General features: G+C 34.0%; 1 protein-coding gene and 2 non-coding genes across 4 annotated transcripts in view; all 3 read left to right on the forward strand.

Moving 5' to 3' along the window:
- Window positions 1–21,501, forward strand: part of CCAR1 (cell division cycle and apoptosis regulator 1) — a 41,589-nt gene extending 20,088 nt beyond the window's left edge. For both annotated transcript variants that reach the window (XM_004701134.2, XM_045291336.1), the window contains exons 9-25: window positions 2,341–2,470; window positions 2,587–2,748; window positions 5,838–6,063; window positions 6,697–6,810; window positions 7,317–7,483; window positions 8,227–8,437; window positions 9,250–9,333; window positions 10,360–10,545; window positions 12,809–13,000; window positions 15,030–15,269; window positions 15,593–15,704; window positions 17,810–17,892; window positions 18,228–18,374; window positions 19,340–19,460; window positions 19,554–19,739; window positions 20,419–20,624; window positions 21,159–21,501. In XM_004701134.2, coding sequence (XP_004701191.1) covers window positions 2,341–2,470; window positions 2,587–2,748; window positions 5,838–6,063; window positions 6,697–6,810; window positions 7,317–7,483; window positions 8,227–8,437; window positions 9,250–9,333; window positions 10,360–10,545; window positions 12,809–13,000; window positions 15,030–15,269; window positions 15,593–15,704; window positions 17,810–17,892; window positions 18,228–18,374; window positions 19,340–19,460; window positions 19,554–19,739; window positions 20,419–20,624; window positions 21,159–21,218 — 2,627 coding nt within the window. In that variant the 3' untranslated portion in view covers window positions 21,219–21,501. The remainder of the gene's footprint in view (window positions 1–2,340; window positions 2,471–2,586; window positions 2,749–5,837; window positions 6,064–6,696; window positions 6,811–7,316; window positions 7,484–8,226; window positions 8,438–9,249; window positions 9,334–10,359; window positions 10,546–12,808; window positions 13,001–15,029; window positions 15,270–15,592; window positions 15,705–17,809; window positions 17,893–18,227; window positions 18,375–19,339; window positions 19,461–19,553; window positions 19,740–20,418; window positions 20,625–21,158) is intronic.
- Window positions 2,076–2,180, forward strand: LOC115869991. Its single transcript, XR_004046465.1, has one exon. It is a non-coding gene; the product is annotated as a U6 spliceosomal RNA (small nuclear RNA).
- On the forward strand, window positions 7,132–7,195 carry LOC115870037. The gene has a single exon (XR_004046506.1). It is a non-coding gene; the product is annotated as a small nucleolar RNA SNORD98 (small nucleolar RNA).
- Window positions 21,502–22,499: the final 998 nt, after the last annotated feature.

Here is a 22,499-nt window from a genome sequence, read left to right on the forward strand (position 1 = left end):
ATACGTAGCGATGCAGACAGAAGCGTGTACAGTATGAGCCAATCAGTGGCAGTAATGACAGAGCATGCGCTGTTAACGCAAAAACTGATAAGTGAAGCCGCTGAAGTCGAAGCGCGAAGTGGCGAGGGTTCACTGTATAGTCCTCTTTCCCAGGGGTCCGTAAAATATTTAAAGTCTCCCAACATCCTCCTTAAAGAGTAGCCAGGTAGACTTCATTAAGAAACATTGTGATTGGCGGTTGCCAAGTAATCTTTTACTTACAGATTCTTGTGGACTCTTTATTGGTATGGATTTGTTTTGATTTCTTGTGGTGTTTTACTTAATTCTTCTCTTTCTCTTGGGGCTAGGCACTAATTAGAAGGTATGCCAAAGGCTTTTGACAAAAATACATTATGGATAGTTTTATAGAAGGCTGTGTTAGGTTCTTTCATTGTTATTGATGCCAATTTAATAACTTGGTCAAAGATAAATGTTACACCTCTTCTGTGGAAGATGTTCTTTTTTCCTTTGCAGATAATTAATATGTGAATGATTCTGTAAATACTTTGTTATGCATCCTTTGAATATACCCTGTGAATAGCTTGGTCTTTTTTTTTTTTAATCATTTTATTGGGGACTCATATAACTCATCACAATCCATACATCCATCCATTGTGTGTCAAGCACATTTGTACATTTGTTGCCCTCATCATTCTCAAAACATTTGCTTTCCACTTGAGCCCTTGGTATCAACTCATTTTTCCCCCTCCCTCCCCACTCCTCCTGAATACTTAGTATTTATAGAACTGGCGCCAGTCATCTACAGCTGTTGATTAGGCCCTAGCTAAGACTAAGGTTGTTATTTACATTTTTAAAGGGTTGTAATAAAGGAAATCATGGCTCAAGACCATATGCAGATCACAAAAATTAAGATATTTACTCCCTAACCCTTTAGAGAAAATGGTTCCTAAGTCCAACGTTAGGTGATTGTTTTCCTGAGTCAATTTTTCATTGTAAGATTCAGAATGGGTATTTTTCTAATTCTATCATCTTGTTTCCGTCTATCAGCTGTCACAAACAGAGATGAGCATTTTTTTCTCCTTTGCCAGGAGTTCTGTTTCTTAAAAGTATTTTTATGATCTTGTGGCCTTTCATTTTTCAACTTGTTTATCTTTAATCATTTTTGTTTTGATCCTTTAGTTACTCAGATGTGGGCAGTGGGAATTCTTTCAAGCTGACTATATTCCCCATTAGATTTTTAGCACTTTTTTCCTTTCTCATATAAGATGTCCCATTTTGCCAAGTTGTAAACTTGCCTGTGTTTTCTGAAGTGGCTCTGATCCTGGAAGGGGGAAGTAAGCATCAAAAAAGCAGTAGAAACCTGCTGTCTCACATTTTTATCATCTAGAATGAGAAAGCAGACATAGTGAATGAAATTTGTAGGAAACTTGGAGATTAGAGGGTTCCCCCCCCCTCATACAGCTTGCATAGCAAAAATAAATACATAAAACACTATGCCGGACGTGATACTGTGAATTATTTTCTTTATCATATGCTAGAAATAAAATGTAATCTAATATGAGAGAAAAATTATCTTACTTCAGTTTTAAATATCTCATGTATTATGTAGAAGGAAGGTCTAGTGTGGAACTATATCTATAGAAACTCACACCCATTGCCCTTGAACACAAATGGGAAATTATTTGTGTTGTATTCCTTTTTTTCCTAGTTCTGGGTATCGTTTTTCCTATTTTAAAGTAACCTTAATAATCCTTTAAGTTGAATAAGTTTATTAAGATTTTAGCAAATTTAAAGAACAAGTTTTGAAAACCTTGTGGCTTTATAAGATGCTGAGATGAGATACATTGGATGAATGTTTTTATCTAGAGTTGTGAAGAATTTGGTTTCTTAGTCTACTCTTTTTGAACTAATAATGGTAAATTATTTAAATTTACTTTATGTCAAAGAGGTACTATCCTAGTAATTATAATTTTTTTACAAATATTTGTTTAAAAAAAGTAAATATTTGTCGTGGATAAGATGAAATAGTTATTTGTAAAAACTAGGAAGAATTCATCAAGACAATACCTAGAGGTTTGCTTTAGCAGCACATAAAGTAAAATTGAAACGATATACAGAAAAGATTAGCAAGGCCCCTGTGCAGGGATGTCAGGCAAATTTGTGAAATGTTTTGTGTGTGTGTGTGTGTGTGTCCTAAGGCAATACCTATGTTGTTTTGAAAGATAAATTATGATTTTCAATTATTTGGCAGTGCTCCATAATGTTATCTATGAAATATAACCTGATACTTTAGAACTTGTTTAAATAAGCTTTTTTTTTTGTTCCTGTGTCTTTTGAAAGCTGGATTATTGCAGCCCCCTGTCCGTATAGTTTCACAGCCACAACCAGCACGAAGGTTAGACCCCCCATCCAGATTTTCTGGAAGGAATGACAGGGGGGATCAAGTACCTAACAGAAAAGATGACCGAAGGTATGTTAAAGTCTCTATTGTGGCCATTTGTTTTTGTTACCATTACACTTTATTTATTAAAGAACTCTTCCATGTTGCCAAGAAATGTTAGTAATTTAAATTTTTTTTCTTTTAAGTCGTGAAAGAGAGAGAGAAAGACGGAGATCCAGAGAAAGATCTCCTCAGAGAAAGCGTTCGAGGGAGAGATCACCCCGGAGAGAGAGAGAGAGATCACCTCGGAGAGTTCGACGTGTTGTTCCACGTTACACAGTTCAGTTTTCTAAGTTCTCTTTAGATTGGTAGGTTCTTTTTCTTCCTTTTGTTTTTATTGATTACTGATTTCATAGTTTGTAATACAAATACAGCCTTTGCCATTAGAAATCATGTTCATGTTATTAAGAATTACTGAGCCTCATCCACAAAGTAGAGATACTTTTGAACCAGCACAATTATTGTAAGGATAAATTGAGTTGCTGTCTATTGTTAAAATTTTAAGCACTTGATGGCATCAGGTTGTGGTGATTCACTTCTGATGCATAAATTGGGCAAACTGGTAAATAGTTTACTCTAAGGGAAAGTTAGAAGAACCTATTATCGCTGGGACTGTATAAAATAAATCAGCAGGTGGAAAAACCAAGAATAGCTTTAAACCAAAAATACCACCTGAAGTTGTCTTAAAATCAATCAATAGCTAACTATTTAAAAACTGCGCTTGAGTGTTGTGTTCGTTTAAGAACTGTATCTGCTCACAGTCAAAACGGCAGCTAGAAAAGTGACAGTGGAGTGGTAGGGTGGATTGGAGGGGATTATGTTAATGGGGGAAGAGTGACTCAAGTGAAGGAGCTACAACTTGAAAGTTATTACAGGAAAAGTTGAATTTGTGTTTATTTTGTTATGTGCATTCTCAACAGAAAATATGTTTTTTAAATCAAGCAGGAATAATTAATAGTAAAATAAGAAAAGTGACACACCAAAAGGAGCTTAGAGTAGAAGCAAGTGCTACATATACTTCATTGAACTTGAGAATTAGCTTTAGTATTTTGACCAAATTTAATAATTCAGTTCCTATCTACCAAAAATTAAAATTTATCTGTAGTCAATTATAGTGTTATTCCAGGACAGAAACTCAAAATCAAACTCATTGCTGTTGAGTCAATTCCTGCTCCTAGAGACTGGATAGGTCAGAGTAGAGCTGCTCTTAGGGTTTGCAACAGTGTTAACCTCTCCAAGAGTAGAAAATTTAATCTTTCTCCTTTGAGTATCTGTTGGTTTTGAACTGCTGACCTTGTGGTTAGCAGCCCAACTTGGAACTCATTTTGCTACCAGAACTACTCCTAGAACACAGTGTATTTTATTTTAGCCTTAAGAGAGGAAGGATGCTTCAGTGGTAGAACTCTGGGTTCTTTCCCAGGCAGTGTCACTCAGTCGTAGCCACCACTAGTTTGTCAGTGGTGGAACCTTCAGAGTTGAAATACAACTGAATATGAGTCAGCAGGTTCCAAACGCTAATGGACTAGGAAGAAAGGCCTGGCAACCTAGTTATGAAAAATAGCCCCTTAGATCACAATAGTCTGATTCTGCTATGAATGAACTTGTAGATCTGGAGTCAGTTTCATAGCAAATAACAATGCCAAGAAAATCTTGCCTTAAATTGTAGTCATGTTTCTTAAATACCATATATACTTGAGTATAAGCCAAGTTTCCCAGCACATTTTTTATGCAGTTTTTGTGGTTAAATTAGATGCCTCAGCTGATATTCAGGTTGGCTTATATATACTGAGTATATAGGTATATAGTTGGTGTTCATTTATTTTTGTTTAGGGTCAAATCATATATTATGCCAGTTTTTTTGTATCTGTGTTTACTAACATATCCAGTCTGCATATTTCAGACACCTTTGGGGACTAAAGCCAAAAATACGAGGGAGCTTCAGAAAGTTTGTAGAGAAATTCTATTATATTTTAAATCCATTTTACCGGGAATTTTTTGAAGCCTGTGTTTTAAATAGAGCAACTCTTCATTTAGCTTTTTTGTTGCCAGTCTGGAATTATTCTAAGAGGCTCTCGACCTCATAGCTCACCCCTTTGAAGTAAACGTGGTGATGTTTTCTTTGAAGAGAACACCAAATATACTCAGTGTAATAAATATTGTTTTAATGCTTTTTTAATCTTCTTTTGAGATAAAGAGGATACTTTTTCCTCGTGTAAAGAATTGCAATCTCAGAAGCCCACAGGGTAGTTCTGCCCTGCCCTGTAGGGCTGCTCTGAGTTGGAATTGACTGATGGCAATGAGTAGCAGTAATAAAACTTTACGTAGTTGGGGAAGTAAATATTTTCTTATAGTAATAGGTAGGATTTGCTTTATTATCAGTTTTTCTCCTGTTTGTGTATCTAACATTACTTTTAAATTTTTGGTCAGTTTTTTTTTTTTAACTATTATACACCCTTTCTTTTTGTAATGCTTTAAACTACCAGGAGGAACATAAAACTCAAGTACATTTTTTCACATCATTGTTTTTTTACATCAGAATCTTGTTCCAATAAAGTATACTAGCAACAATCACCAGCAATCATATCACTGTTAAGTTTACTATAGAGACAATCCTACATAGATTAGTTTTTGTTTCATATCACTATCTTTTAAACAGATGTTTAATCTGAAAAGTAGTTAGTGACTACTTTTAATTGTGTTTTTAAATGAAGTCTCTTGACTTCATCAGATTGATTTACCTTGAGTTAGTCTCCTTTAAAATTTCTCCTCAAGAAAAAGATAAATCATCTTTTAAAAATATTGATATGCCAGATGTAAAAGGCAAGAGACTTGTCTCCATTATAATAATCAGATTTGGCTCTCTGTTAATCACCTAAAAGGGTTTGGAAGTGTGGATAATCTTTAAAGCACTAGGGTTTTGCTTTCCCAAGGATTTTTATATTTAATTTTGAATGTGGCAGTTGGGGAAGTTTAGTAGAGAATAAAAGTTGTATTTTTTTCTACATCATTTAGGCCTGATTGAGCAGTACGCAAAAGATAATTTGCTACCACTCTCATCCCTCCTTTGTACTACCTATATGAACCATACTTGCTTAGATAGAGTTCCAGCTGGTGTAGAACTCCTTTGGTTCAGATCTTTTCTGGAGTCAGGGTTGAAGTTTATTTCATTTGAGAGGGTCTTTACTAATTGTTTGCCACACACAAAAAGTACTGGGAACTATTGGTAAACAAATCTCAAACTAAGGCTTTGGTTCATCTTTGCAAATGTCTGGCTCATTTATAACTGTCCATTTTCAGCTGACTTGTGTCCTGTTATTTTTAGCTTTATCACTAAATATGTTTGCATAAACGTTGGTATCAGGCTGTCATTTAGTCACTATTCCTGTCTGTTTTTCAGTCCTAGTTGTGACATGATGGAACTGAGGCGCCGTTATCAGAATTTATATATACCTAGTGACTTTTTTGATGCTCAGTTTACGTGGGTGGATGCTTTTCCTTTGTCAAGACCATTTCAGCTGGGAAATTACTGCAATTTTTATGTAATGCACAGAGAAGTAGAGTCCTTGGAAAAAAATGTGGCCATTCTTGATCCACCAGATGCTGACCACTTATACAGTGCAAAGGTTTGTATTCCACTGTGAAATACAGCATACATTTCTTAGCATTTATTCAGAATGGGACAATTCTTCAGAAAAAATGTTAGATGTAGGACCTAATTCTTTCTCTCTCTCTTTTTTTTTCCTCTAAATTTACTTTGGGTACTTGGAGCCTAGTAACACAGTAGTTAAAGTGCTAGGCTGCCAACTGAGTGGTTTAAACCCACCAGCTGCTCCACAGAGGGTGATGTGGCATTTGCCGTCCATAAAAACTTAACAGCCTTGGAAACCCTGTGGGGCAGTTCTACTCTGTCCTTTATTATGGGGTCGCTAGGAGTTGGAATAGACTTGATGGCAGTGGATTTTTTTTATATACTTTGGTTATTTAAGTAATAGAACCTTTCTTTGCTTTAGCTCTTAAATTGTAAAACTAGTGCAGATTGAACCTCATAAAAATGTTAATATTTGTAAACTTTGGAAATTTTTGTGATCTTGTATACTCTGGACAAATATATTCAATACAGTTTCTGCTAAAGCACTTTACCTTCCATTTTAATAAAAGATTTCAAATATGTACTATGTAAGGATAATTAGTAGTGCTTCTCATTTTTTTACATTGCTTTAGACTTTTGACAGGATTGAATTATTTGACTATAATAGGTAATGCTGATGGCTAGCCCTAGTATGGAAGATCTGTATCATAAGTCATGTGCACTTGCTGAAGATCCTCAAGAACTTCGAGATGGGTTTCAACATCCCGCTAGACTTGTTAAGGTAAAATGAAACATTCATTTTTAACTTAACATTCTCTTTGCTTATTTGTAATTGCATATAAATAAAATGAAAAATATTATGTGTATAATCTTGTTTTATTAGTTGAATTTCTTTTAAGGCACTCTGAATGAAAAAGTTACTGGTTTATTGCAGATTATGGCTATTTATGTGTTGATGATTAAGGTGTCATTTGGTATGGGTAGCATGCTGAAATTTTAGTGCTTAGAGGATTTAGTATATCTTAAGGTGCTATTGCAGTTTGAATTATAGCTTGTTTCCTTCGAAAGAATTCTTAATCTGAAGAAATGCTTTTAGAAGGATGAGTTGTGATGTGTAAATCCTATTCCATTGCTGAACTGCAGTGTGGAAATGATGAACTGAACTCTTCCTTGACTGATACCAGAGGTAGTAAAAATAATAATGGAATACCTTTCCGTCTCCAAATATTTTCTTTATAAATTGAAAGGTTGCATTGTACATATAAATAGCTATTTATTTTGAATTAGTTTTTAGTGGGCATGAAAGGCAAAGATGAAGCCATGGCCATTGGAGGCCACTGGTCTCCTTCGTTGGATGGACCAGACCCAGAAAAAGACCCCTCGGTGTTGATTAAGACTGCTATTCGTTGTTGTAAGGCTCTGACAGGCATTGATCTAAGTGTATGCACACAGTGGTAAGTACCAATTCATTTCCTTACTAGAAATGTTTTCCTAGTAGTTTACATAGATGTTTCTGCCAATCAGCCTTCCCCTTGGCCACCTACCCCTATTATTTTAGCAACCTTGGTCCTGCAGGTAATCTCAAAGGAAAATCCCTAATTGTAGCAACAGTTTATTTGGTGCCAAAAGTGTTTTGGGGGGGGGAAACAGTTAAGCACTAATCAAAATAAACTGGAAATTAAAATGTTTTGTTATGCTGTATTGCAGAAGTTGGATGTATATTGAAAATATTTTTTATTTCGTGCATAGCTGGAGAAGATCGTCAAGAGACAACTTCATTTCGTTTTTTCTTTTGTTATAAAATAATGTAGTTGCTGATTATTTTTGTTCAGCCATATTTTCTCTTGAGGCTTATTTGTCCTTTGTATTTTAGTATATTTCTTGTGACTTAATTGAGATTATTCCTTTTTTAGCATATGAAATCTGAACAGCTATCCAGCTTCTTCAGGTATTCTCTAAAATATGGGTAGCTCTATAATCAAACTTGAACATGCCTTGGAGGACATACGTTTCTTTTAACCAATGAAATGTACAAATGTACCAAAAGAGGAACTATGGCTTCTATAATTTTTTTTTCTTTAGACCAACCTCAAGTTCTTGCAGCAAAATATCTTTACTTGATGTGCTACAAGTGATCTAGGGACTTTAAAATGTATTTTAGAATTTTTTTTCCAACATGCTTCTTCCCTTGCAACAGGTACCGTTTTGCAGAGATTCGCTACCATCGCCCTGAGGAGACCCACAAGGGGCGTACAGTTCCAGCTCATGTGGAGACAGTGGTTTTATTTTTCCCGGATGTTTGGCATTGCCTTCCCACCCGCTCAGAGTGGGAAACCCTCTCCCGAGGATACAAGCAGCAGCTGGTCGAGAAGCTTCAGGGTGAACGCAAGGAGGCTGATGGAGAACAGGCACTGAACGCTAATCCCTTTTTCTATTTCCGCTTCTCACAGGCACAGGAACACAGGCACAAATGCACACCACACACTACATAACAAACACACATGGAGGAACATAACTGGTAACAGCGACTGGTACTCCAGCTTTCAGCAGTATAGTTGTATGCTCTTTTCTCTGAAAAATTCTGTCTATTATACTAACTTAAGAATGCTGAGACCTCAAAGGAAATAAGTTGTGCTTAAATTGCACAGAATTTTGTTTTCATCATAGGTCTAGTTGCTGGAATCTGGGACCAGTTGTTGAGCAAGATTCAGTATTAAGCCATTTTAAGCACTTTGCCATTTTCTGAAATTTAAAAAATTTTCTCTTTCACTGTCATCAGTTCTAGTCATGGATATTTGAAATTGGACCACCCACAAGTCTGAGAGATTTGAAATTTCAGGCTATGTGGCAACGTCATTGGTACATTTGAAAGGTCTGACTAAAACAGTCTTAACTTTGGGTGGCTTGAAAATTGGGGCAAGATCACACACTGTGTGGTTAGTGGAGACCAGCAGTGTTTGTGCATCCCTGATATCTTTTGTGTTGTAATTTATCACCCTTTTGTGTTTCACAGATCTGGCTTTGATTGGCTGATGAGTGTCTTTGTTATCAGTTAAAGTGATAGAATGTATGTATGTGGACTTGCCTAAATAATAACTTTAGGAGAAGACAATCTGAAACATTTGTGACCTTGCACAGATCAGCAACAGACTTTTAAAAATAAATTACTTTTATTTTAAGGCTTCAGAATAGTAATTACGGTCTTAATTTTGCATGTCAGGATGAAGAAGAGAAGGATGACGGTGAAGCTAAGGAAATTTCCACACCTACCCATTGGTCTAAACTTGATCCAAAGACAATGAAGGTAACTTTGAAAGTGCTTGCTTTTACTTTGAAATCTCTGAAAAGGAATAGCATAACATTGGAGAGAATGAGGACAGTGTTTTCTTCCTGGTTGGCGGTTGATTTCCCACATTGTAGCCATTCAAGATGAAGCCCAGTCTATTTAATCTATTTTTAAAGGACTGGTTTGCAAAGTCATCCTTGGTTTACATATTGGTGTGACTGCAGCCAATAGCTTTTAAATGCCAGCCTCATGCAAGTGCTTTTTAGTGTGAGCAGTGTTGTCTTCTTGTTAATAATTTCTGCTCTTGAGTAACTTAAGTTCCAGAAGTTGTAAGCAGAAAAAGGTTATCTAGATTTAAAAATGAAATTTAACACAATGTAGATTGATGTACACCTAAATTGGGAAAGAGATAATAATTTTAAGAGCCTGTTTTTGAAAGTCTGGCTTACTTTGTACTCCTAAGCCTCTGGACCTGTTTTTTACCGTTAAGCTTCGGCACTCTGGGCCCATGAAGTGAACGTAGATGTTGGTCAAAAGATCAGAGATTGACATTATTACTTGTATTTGCAACTTATTTAAACATGTGTTTTTAGCAGGAAAATGTTTTTCTTTCTTTTAAAACTGGTTTCTTAACCTGTGTTGCTTGTTTTAAGTGTGTATCTTGAAAAATTGCCCCTTCCATGTTGTCGTCATCAGGTCTTAAAGAATACTGTAAATTCAGAAAAAATAAGCAATTAGATTAAACTTGTGTTCCAGAGCTTTTTTACTCATGTTGTTAAATTTTTAATGTCTTTACTATTTAAGATCCTTTATTTTTACAGTAGCATATCCTTATATTGAAAACATAGAACATTTAAAAATTGGAACAGAGTAAAAGTGAAGAAAACCTCAAGCCTGTCAAACACAAATATTTTAAAAATTGATGTATACTAGTGTTTTTTTCTGAATATAAACTTTGTAATTGTTTGGACTTGGCTATACATGCATACACTTTAGTTGTTGGCTCATACTTACTTTTCTGTGTTTATATGCTTACTATATTAGGTAAATGATCTCCGAAAAGAATTAGAAAGTCGAACTCTTAGTTCAAAGGGACTAAAATCCCAGTTAATAGCCCGATTGACAAAACAGCTTAAAGTAGAAGAACAAAAAGAAGAGCAAAAAGAATTAGAGAAATCTGAAAAAGAAGAGGAAGAAGAGGATGATAGGAAATCTGAAGATGATAAAGAGGTATATGAAAAATCATTTAAATATACAATAATGGTGTTGATATTGGTTTTATAGGATGTTACGGAATGTCATGTTACTTAAGTCGTGGATTTACAAATTAAAATGCTTACATTAATAAACTCAATTTTTTTTTAAATCAAATTTTTTAGAAAACTGTTTTACAAATTGACAGATGAATAAGCAAAAACCCCTTAACATTGCTCAATGCCAACTCATAGGGATCCAGTACAGCATTTCCAAGAAAATATTTCTGGAGAATCCAACTGTTTCTTACTCGCGCAGTGTAACCACCACCACAATCAATATAGAAATAGTCCCATTGGCCACCTGAGTTCCCCTGCGCCCTTTTGTAATCCTTTTCTTCTCCAATCTCCTGGCGTTAGGGAGTAGTTTATACATTTTCTCTCCTCATAGTTAGTTGTGCCCTTCCCGGAATGTCATATAAATAGAATCTTTTGAGGTCTACTTTCTTTAACTTAGCATAATGCATTAGAGATTCATCCATTTGGTTGTGTCAGTAATTTGTTCCTTCTTGTTGCAAAGGAGTATTCCATTGTATAAGAGTATATTCATTCTTCACTTCAGAACATTTGGTTTTTTTCTGTCATATATTTTTTAATATGAAATGATGGGTCGGCGGGTGGTGACGGCGGCCGTGCGTGCGAGGGAACCGTTGCTTCTCCGAGTCGCTCTCTCCCAGGCTCTGTCCCTGTGGTCGGCATGGCCCATGGAGATCAAAAAAAGAAGTTGCCCGCCAGAAAAACATGAAGAAAACCAAGGAGATTAGCAAGGGAAAAAGAAAAGAGGGTAACTTGACTACCTCTCAGAGGAAGCAGAGGGATTCTGAGATCATGCAACAAAAGCAGAAGGCAGCTAATGAGAAGAAGTCTATGCAGACGAGAAAAATGATGACTGGCTAGTTTGGAATACCTGGTGTTCCTGACAGCGACGTGTATAATATGCTCTGAGATCAAGATTTTGTAGAGTGAACCATCATTACATATGTTATAACTTATCCTTATAAAACGGTCTATTTTAAACTTTACCTTTCAACCTGATTTAGTGTGATGTTTTAGAACCATTCTTCAAAAAATAAAACACTAACCATGCATGTAACATTTTAAAAAAATGAAATGATGTATGTATGGATTATGATAAGAGTTGTATGAGCCCCCAGTAAAATTATTTTTTTAATGAAATGAAAATTATGTTTAGATGTAAAAATGAAACATGTAGAAAATAATTATACATCATTTATGAAATATTCCTGCCATAAATGTTTGAACTAAATCTAATTGTAAGAAAGCAATCAGATAATCTAAAATTTAAAAATCCTACATTTCAACTTACTTGTGCTGCTGAAAAATAGCTCAGGTCATGAAAGACTAACTATGAAAACACTATATAAAAAAAGCTTAGCCAAATGCACTGATTAAAACTTGACTGGATCATGGATAGTTTTTTTGGTGTGTGTTTTTTTAATATTTGGGTGACAGGAGATAATTGATTATGAACATAGCTGTGACATTAGATGATATTTAGGCAGTGTCAGGTAGGAGAATCCCCTTTTTATCAGGAGTTTAGGGATTTATAATTTCTTATTTAATGAGTTCTAAATATTGATTGTGATAATGAAAATATCCTAAAATTGATCATTGTGGCCTCCTTGAAGGTTGCTTCTCTCCCCCTTTAATATATTTCCCATAATTTTTCCAGCCTTTATTAACTTTCCAGTACAAGATTTATCTGTCTTGCCATCTACTATCCCTGCCCTAGCTCTGGAATTGGTTATTTCTTTAGGAAGTGCTGCTGTCTTAGTTAAAAGAGGTATCTGGAAACCAAGACAAGTTCATTGATATATAGGTTTGTTGCTCCAAGCTGCTGTATATTCATATATTTGTATATATACATATACAAAACCCACTCAGCTCACTGCTCTCTGGTCAATTTTGACTCATAACAACTATAAAGGAAAGATAGAATTGTCCCCACAGGGTTTTCTAGGCTGTAAATCTTTACAGTAGCAGACTGCCGCATCTTTGTTCTGTGAAGTGACCTGTACGTTTACACTGCTAGCAGCTAAAACCATTGTACTATGTACACACATATGTAGCTGCATGCACACACACAAACAGATATACATACTATGGTTTTTAAAATATATACATTTAATATGCATATATACTGCGCATGATGATTTACCCATAATTTCCCTTTTTTTTGTTTTTTTTAACCCACAATTTTTAAATGTTCTTATATCTAGGAAGAAGAAAGAAAGCGTCAAGAGGAAATGGAACGCCAACGTCGAGAGAGAAGATATATTTTGCCTGATGAGCCAGCCATCATTGTACATCCAAATTGGGCTGCTAAAAGTGGCAAGTTTGACTGTAGCATCATGTCTTTGAGTGTACTTTTAGACTACAGATTGGAAGATAATAAAGAACATTCCTTTGAGGTAAAGTTTTAATTTTGTTTGACTTGAGGTCCAAAAAAGGCTTACATGTTATGATTGATTAATATAGACCCGAAATCTCTTTGGGTGCTGCTTCTGGTTTTTTAATTTGCAATGCATTTGTTGGGAGAGAAAAGGGTGATTTGTCTTAAAAAATTGTCCTACAGAGTTGGTTTTGCTGATTGCCTTTTTGATGGTATGTTTTAAATGTTCCTGTGTCCTGTAAATTGATGTTTGTTTCTAATATCATAATCAGTCCTAGTTCAATTCTTTTGTTCCCCTCTTTTATCAGGAAACATGATATATATGATAGGTTTCAAAAAGTGTGTCAAAATGAAATTATAAGATAATGAACTTTTTCCAAGAACATTTTGAAGCTCCTTTATATGTCAAATTGTATTCCTTAGGATGCAAAGTAACTATTATTTTCTCTAGAATTAGCCCATTTAATGGAGTTCAAAGTTCTGGGATGGATTGAGATTTAAGGCAAAACAATAATGATTATTATACATTTTTTGGTAACATTTGAGAGCAACTTTATAACAAATGTCATCTTTAACAAAATGGAATACTTTCTCCTTAAATGAGCGAACACTTCAGTTTTAATTATTGCTTTTGATATCTAGGCTATGGGGAATAAAAAATCTATAAAAATGGGGATATTTGTTTACTTTATAATTTTAATAAGTCTCATCCTCCTTGATCAGGAATATTCTGATAAACCTGATTTTTGAAAAGTTTTTGTAAATATACTGAGTAGATTGCCAGTGATTACATAGTTTAGACTTATAGCTACTTTTTGGGTTTCCATGCCCTTTAAAGAATCTGTCCCCAAAAAATGGAGATTGGGGCGGGGGGGGGGGGGGGGGGAGACACTGAGCTTGTGTTTAGAAATATACATGTAGAAAATGTATATAATTTCAAATTCACCAGTATGCTTAATATTGTTTGTTACCCGTGGATCCCTGGGTAATAACTACTCAATACTTAGAATTTTGAATTGTTTCCTTAGCCTAACATGCTCATTTTCTACTAAACTATTTGGCTTATTTTACTACAACATTCAGGTTATATCAAATATCATCTGATCAGGAAGGCCATTTCAATCCTCTTGTTATTCTCTGTGTGCTTTTTATCCTATTTGCTTTTCATATCATTTGGTGTTTATGTAATTTTCTACTTCTCTCTCGATTGGTGGTGCCTTGAAGAAAAAAAAATTATCTGGTTTGTTCACTACATTTCTTTTTCTTTACTACATTCCTTTTGCTAAGATCAGTCTGGGACACAGCAGACATTTGATAGAAAATTGTTGACCAAATGAAAATTGTTTTATTGTACAACTTAATGATTGTGCTAGGATGGTAGGCATCCTTTTTCCTGCTCATTTAAAATTTTTTTGTAGTAAAGCTATTATTATTCTAAGCCTTGGTGGCACAGTTGTTGAAGTGTTGGACTGCTAACTTTGAGGATAGGCAATCTGTTTTTGTAATAAATATTTGCAGCCTCACATACCTTATCTATATAGGATAGATCCCCAAACTTATTTGACCTACGGCTTCCTTTTCAGTAAGGAAAAAAAATTTTCCAGCCACCCGCTCCACCCATGTCCTTCCCTCCCCCCTCCCCTGCGATTACAAACTTTTTTTTACTATTGAGCACAATCCAGAATAAAGTGTGGTTATATGCTTTTGTAGCCCTCCTGGACAGTTCCAGTGCTCCTCTGGGGGCACTATTACCTACTTGAGGAAACACTATTATATGTGGTCACTGCTGTGGGTCAGAATTGACTCAGTTGCAGTGGGCTCAGGGTTTTGTTTTTTGTTTGTTAGCCAAAGCCATACTAAACACAGTATATCAGTTTTAGAAGATTTTTTGATGATTTTGAATGTCTTCAGCGTATATACTTACTGTAACTGTATTGTAAGTGCACACAATTGTTTTAAAGGAACTATTGAATGCAGTTTTGAATATGTTGTATTTATTAAATCAGTGTTTATTAAAATTGACTGTTAATCTTGGTATCTTTTTATAGGTTTCATTGTTTGCAGAACTTTTCAATGAAATGCTTCAGAGAGATTTTGGCGTAAGAATATACAAGTCATTAGTATGTCTTCCTGAGAAAGAGGATAAAAAAGAAAAGGATAAGAAGAGCAAAAAAGATGAAAGAAAAGATAAAAAAGAAGAACGAGATGATGAAACTGATGAACCAAAACCAAAACGGAGAAAATCTGGTGATGATAAAGATAAGAAAGAGGATAGAGATGAAAGAAAGGTCTGTCATTATTTTTATAAGCAGCACTCTGGTTTAGAAGTTTTAATCATCTCTAGATTGTAACAAAAATGACAGTGGATTCTATCAGTAAAATTAAAGGCCAACTAAAAAATGGTAATGTAATATTGGGAATTTTTTAATCTACGTAGACATGTTTAATTTTGTGGTGACTTATTAAAATTATACTTAGTGTCCTAAGATATTTGTAATTTCATACTATTTCAAGTAAACTTACTGAATTTTGTTTTGTTTTTTCCCATTTCAAAATATTTAATGTTTGATGAGGTAACTTTTACCTAATATTAAAGCATTTTAAATTACAGAAAGAAGATAAACGAAAAGATGATTCTAAAGATGATGATGAAACTGAAGAAGATAATAATCAAGATGAATATGATCCGCTAGAAGCAGAAGAGGCTGAGGATGAAGAAGATGGTATGAACACTCAATTTTGTTTTTTTAATGATTAAGTTATTTTTGTTTAATATTTTTATTTATTGTACCATTAAAGTCTAATTTTTAACTTTTAAAAAACTTTGTGAATTAAGTGAAAATTTACAGAGGTCATCAGTTTTACATTCAACTACTCTTTCACATTTTGTTTCAATCCTTTCATTTCTCCCACATTTTCTGTTTCCAGTTTCTGTACCTCCTCTTTTCTTAATCTTTTGATCTTTAATGGTTGATTATTTTTCATTGCTATTTAGAGTAGAAACAGTAAAAAAAATTTTTCTAGTGAAAATCTTGTTATATTAAGTAACTCAGTATTTAATGTGAGAAGATTTTAAAGACATACATGATTAGATACCATATACTTCACACCTATTTGATTTATATCCATTGCTTGGACATGGTCTTTAAACTGTTACAATGGCATACTCTAGTTCCAAAAGTTTAATAGAATATTAGTCCCAATTTTAAGACAATGTGAGCCTTGCATTCCATTTTCATTATGAAAACTACCATATATGCAAAAAAAATCCAACAAATCCTGACCTTTACTAATGTGCATATTTAGAATGTTTTACAACAGATGTTATAACTATTTTAGCAAACATTAGCCATAAAGTACCTGTAAAGTAATGTCGAATGCCTGTCAGGCTCCAGGCAGATAAGTAGCTTTCCAATTTTTAATAGCCTTGTTCTGAAATTGGAAGATCACAAGAGATTTTTAGAAGTGTATATCTATGAATACTTATTAAAATATATTTGATGTGTCTTACTTTTTTTTTTACTTTCTTTTGTCTTATAAGCAGTTTTTCTCAAACATGTTGAAAAAGTTGTGTAATAAACCTTAATAACAAAGTAATTGCTAATGATGTCTAAAATGGTACTCAGAAGAGCAGATAAATTTTTTTTTTTTTGAAGAGCAGATAAATTGATACCGTACTCTAACCTCTGAAATTGGTGACCGTTTAGTTTTTAATAAAAAGTAATATCAATTTAGCAAGGATAAGAGCACTGCATAAATAAGAATAAAGCACATATTTAAAATATTGATAGACAGTTGGGTTATTTTTACTTATTGACTATTGAAACTGCTGCAGTGAACACTAGTGTATAAGTGTATTTCACCTTTTTACTTTCTTTTGGTTGAATTCCTTAGAGTGAGATTGTTGGATCATAAGATAATTTTTTGTTTAATTTATTGAGGAACCACTATCAGTGTCTGCACTATTTTATGTTTCCACAGCTGTTGGTAAAATTGATTATAGCCACCTACTAAGTGATACCTTGTTTGGATTTTTTGTTTGACTAATGACTGACTAATGATGCTGCTCACCTTTTAGGCATTCATTTGTCTTTTGAGAAAATGTCTTCTGGTAATTTTCTTGTTTTATTTTTTATGAGATTATTTGCCTTTATATTGTTAACTTGTAGAACTTCTTTATATATACAGGATATAAGAGTTTTATGGTTCTATTGATCCATTTTGAGTTAATTTTATTTATATTGTTAAGTTGTAGGACTTCTTTATACTGGATATAAGAGTTTTATGGTTATATTGATCCATTTTGAGTTAATTTTATTAAATGGTGAGGTAAAAAATAAAACTTTATCCTCTGCATATGGATATATAGTTAGTTGTCTCTATACCAGTGGTTCTCAACCTTGCTAATGCTTCCACTCTTTAATACAGTTCCTCATGTTGTGGTGACCCCCAACAATAAAATTATTTTTGTTGCTACTTCAGAACTGTAATTTTGCTACTGTTATGAATCAGGTGAGCCCTGTGAAAAGGTCGTTTGACCCTCTATACCATTTGTTGAAGATACTAGTCTTTGACCCATTGAATGGACTGGGTACCCTTGTTGACAATCATTTGACCATAGATGAATTTGCTTAATACTGGGCTCTCATTTCTTTTCCGTTGGTCCGCACAATTTTGCTTACTATAACTGTAGTAAGTTTTCAAACTGGAATGTTTTACTATTTTGAGTCTATTCCATCCCTTGGAAACTTCAGTACTGGTAAATTAGTTTTGATCTCCACAGTCATTAAAAATATTTATAAAAAGCTTACTGTCATTTATTTTATAGACCGAGATGAGGAAGAAATGAACAAACGAGATGACAAAAGAGATATTAACAGATATTGCAAGGAGAGACCTTCTAAAGATAAGGTATTTATTGAATGAATGATAAATCCTTAATAATGAGTTAATCTCCATGTCTTGTATAATCTAGGCTTATTAAACACAGTACAGTCATGAGGTTTACTAGTCTCTGTATGTTGCCACTAAGGAAATCTCAATCGTTTTAGTATTTCTCTCTGTGCCAAGTGACCAGTGTGTCTGATTTCTTCCTCCCAGAGACTGCTCCAAATCAGCATGTTTTAGCTGAAGTGAGGCAACGATTATTTTCATATCATTGCTATTATATGGACATAGTCTTAATGTTTCCCTTTACATGGGTTAAATATATTTATATATGAAATCTATTTCTGCATTTTCTTTAGGAAAAAGAAAAGAGTCAGATGATCACAATTAATAGGGATCTGTTAATGGCTTTTGTTTATTTTGATCAAAGCCATTGTGGTTACCTGCTTGAAAAGGATTTAGAAGAAATACTTTATACTCTTGGACTGCATCTCTCTCGGGCGCAGGTAATGTATTTTATAAATAATTTAAGAGTAAAAAAAAAATTTTTGTCACTATTAAAAGGAAAAGAAAACAGGATGTATTTGTTTCCACACGTCATCTTTCTGATCTCTGTTGACTTACGTTGAATTAAAAAAAGAATTACAGAATAATTTTTTTACAGGATAATTTTAAATCACTGCAGTAATATCAGAATATATAACTTTACGAAGCCAGAGTTATTCCTTCTCTTTCCTTTAGTTCCTGTACTCAAACTAAATCACTGTGTAAACCTCTACATCAGTGGTTCTCAACCTCCCTAATGCCACGCGACCCTTTAATACCACTTCCTCATGTGGTGAACCCAACCATGAAATTATTTTCGTTGCTACTTCATAACTGTAATTTTGCCAGTTATGAATTGTAAGTATCTGATTATGTAATTATATATTGTGAAATGTTTGTGCTTCCCAATGGTTTTAGGCGACCCCTGTGAAAGGGTCATTCGGCCCCCAAACAGGTCACGACCCACAGGTTGAGAACCACTGCTCTGCATTGTTTTTATAGTAATTCACCTTATTTTAACAGAACATAAAATTACTTTTTAGATACATATTGGTAACTCTTCTTTGGATTCTTAATACATATATTTTAATGCATATGTACTTGTTATCTTTGCTGTTATACTTTCTACCCATGAAACTTTTTCCCAAAATGCTACTTTGGATTTAATGAAAAGAAAGAAAAGGTGAAAACACTAATCTGCTGTAAATGAATGGAAAGTATACTCTTCCTTTACGATCTCTTAGGTCAACTTTAGAAAACCCAAGACATTAGGCAACATAATTTAAAAACAGTTGCTATGAATGTTCATGTGTGAATAGTAGGAGAAAATAACATTAGGAGAGCCAAATTTTTTTCATCTTTTTAATTTTTATATTTTTAGTTTTCAACTTTTATTTTGTTTTTTGTTTGTTTGTTTGTATAACAGGTAAAGAAACTGCTTAATAAGGTAGTACTTCGGGAATCTTGTTTTTACCGGAAGTTAACAGACACCTCGAAAGATGAAGAAAACCATGAAGAATCTGAAGCATCACAAGAAGATATGCTAGGTTTGGATGTATTGTTTAACATCATGCTTTGTTTAACTATATTACTTAATAAAGAAGAAAACAATAAAATACAATACCTTTTACATATTACAGGAAATAGGTTGTTACTTCCAACACCAACGGTAAAACAGGAATCAAAGGATGTGGAAGAAAATGTTGGCCTCATTGTATATAATGGTGCCATGGTGGATGTAGGAAGCCTCCTTCAGAAATTAGAAAAGAGTGAAAAAGTAAGAGCTGAAGTGGAGCAGAAACTGCAGTTACTAGAAGAGAAAACAGGTAAGGAACAGCAGTGGATATGTTAGCACCTTATAGGATCTACAAGGGGCCTCCAAACAGTTAATTAGACCATTCTGTTGTCTTTTAATTCCATTTGCTATGACATATGCCTTAGTTTTTAGTCCAGGCACCTAGGTAATTTTTGACCATTTTTGTTTTAGTTGTAAAATTGCTTACCTTGAGGAGGATGAATCTTAGGCCCTCTTGTGTATTTTGAGGTTCCTGGGTGGTTCTATTCCATCCTTTTGAAGTCTCTTTTAGTTTCACTGTTTTACCAGTACTTTTTATACCAGGGGTCTCCAAACTTATTTGGTCTATTGCCATATTTTCAGGGTGGGGGGTTGGGGTGTTTACCTAGCACCACCCAGGCAGTTACAGATTTTGTACTTTAATCCAGGATAAAATGTAGGTATCTGCTTTTCCAACGTCCCTGCATAGTTCCAGCTCTGCCCATCCCACCCCACCCAACTCGACCCTCTATAAAAATCATCTTAAAATGTAACTGGAGTGGAAATGTTTAGTTGAAACTTAAATGAGTAGTGTTAGTATGCTTTACATAGCCAGTAAAATAACCATTTAAAGTGCTTTTACTAGCAAAGATATTTTTTACTTCAGAATTAAATTGGAATTTTATGTAGGCAAATGTCAATTTTAGAGTTTATTTTTATTTTGTTAATAGATGAAGATGAAAAAACCATATTAAACCTGGAGAATTCCAACAAAAGTCTTACCGGTGAACTCAGAGACGTTAAAAAGGACCTTAGTCAGTTACAAGAAAATTTAAAGATTTCAGAAAACATGAATTTGCAATTCGAAAACCAACTGAATAAGACAATCAGAAACTTATCTACAGTCATGGGTGAAATCCACACTGTCCTGAAGAAGGTTAGGAATTTTGTACTTTATCTGTATTTTTATAGGTTTAGTCCTTAATTTAATTTGTGGCATTTTATTGTGTTTTAATATTATGAAAGGCGAGTTTTCTTAGGCATTTTATCCTTCAGAAGGTTAATCTTAAATGATTCGCAAAAGATGGTGTTTTCCTCTGAGTGGCAGTGTCAACCTGGTTTGTATGTTGCAGAGAATTCCTTTAGTGGCTAGCTATCAGAATTAACTTTTTTAATATTCTGTCATTGGGAAAAAAACAGTGGCTCAGTGTCATTTAATTTAGGATCTTGTACATTGTAGGTTGCACTTGGAACAGAAAGAGGAAATCTAACCACAGTGCATGTACTATACTACGTTTACTTTTAAGAACTAGTGATTTTTTGCATTAATGGCTTTCTAGAATAAACAAAGCTGAGTGATATAAAACTGCAAAATTTCTTTTATATTTTACTCTGGGTCCATATTTTCATAGACAGATTTAAGTTAGATTGCAGACTTTCTAATAAAATGTCACTTTTTTTTATTTTTTAGGATAATGTGAAGAATGAAGATAAAGATCAGAAATCCAAAGAGAATGGTGCAAGTGTATGATAAACTAGGTTCAGTCACGAGGAATGGTGTTTAAATATGTAATATATAAAATCATGATACAAGAATGTTTGAAAGTGATGCATGTTCAATTTTAGTAGTATAAATATGTTAGTTCAAAGATGTATAAAGTTTTTGAATGTGAGTCTGCTTTTGAAAATTGCCTGTAATACTTAGCATTCAAATTATTAAGCACTCCTTGAGTGAAATAATTTTGCATTGCAAAATGTTTTAGGATGAGCTTTGTTATAGTTTTAATCCCAATAAAGTTCATCACTTTACTTTATAGTAGTATTTAATTACCAAATGTCTTTCTTTTATTAAGATGTCTAGAAATTTTTTTATAGAATAATTATTTTTTCTTTTTCATCTTTAAAAAAAATCATTTTAAATTTTAAAATAGCATGCTATTTAAATTTTGCAAGCTTTTTGAACTAGGATTTTTTTTTACTATTCATCCAAAATTTCCTTTCTAATTAGCTCTCTCTACAAACATCCGTTACAAATGTAAGTCATGACATAAACTAAGAAAGCAATAGACGACTACCATTATTATATATATTAAGCTTTACAAAAGTCAGTCCTGGTGTTATTAATGTTATTGCTTTAAATTGTTATACTTTCCCAGAGTAGCCCCTGTAGTACTGAAACTTGGAAGGTTTTAATTTTCAAAGTAGTTTCAATTGTACAGTTAATTATCAAGCCAGTAGGTGTCAGTATGATGCCTTAAATCAGTGATTCTCAACCTTCCTAATGTTGCGACCCTTTAATACAGTCCCTCATAAAATTATTTTTGTTGCTACATCATAAGTGTAATTTTGCTACTGTTACGAATCGGGCAACCCCTGTGAAATGGTTGTTCAGCACGCACACCCCCCGCACCCCACCCCCGTCTCCACCCACAGGTTGAGAACCGCTGCCTTAAATTAAGCCTTCCTAATTAAAAGTAAGCTTTTTTATTAGTCTTCAGAATTTTTGTGAATGCTGAGAAACTTGGTTGACTGCTCAGTGAAAAAGAGTAGAGTAGGTGATCTATTCTAAACTGCTTTTCAACCAAGGAAGAATTGACCACTGGGTGACATTTGGCAGTGATGGGGGCTATTTTTACAGAGCCTTGGTGGTACTGTGGAGTAGATGTGGACTGCTAATCCCGAGACCCACCATTCAAACCCACTAGCCGGTTCGCAGGAGAAAGATGAGGCTGTCTGCTCCTATAAAGATTCATAAACTCTTATAGGTCACTATAAGTCAGAAGGGATTCAATGGCATTAGGTGTGGTCTTTT

This window comes from Echinops telfairi, unplaced genomic scaffold (assembly GCF_000313985.2).
Source record: "Echinops telfairi isolate 266 unplaced genomic scaffold, ASM31398v2 ScPeMD7_70;HRSCAF=299, whole genome shotgun sequence".
Taxonomy (NCBI): Eukaryota; Metazoa; Chordata; class Mammalia; order Afrosoricida; family Tenrecidae; genus Echinops; species Echinops telfairi.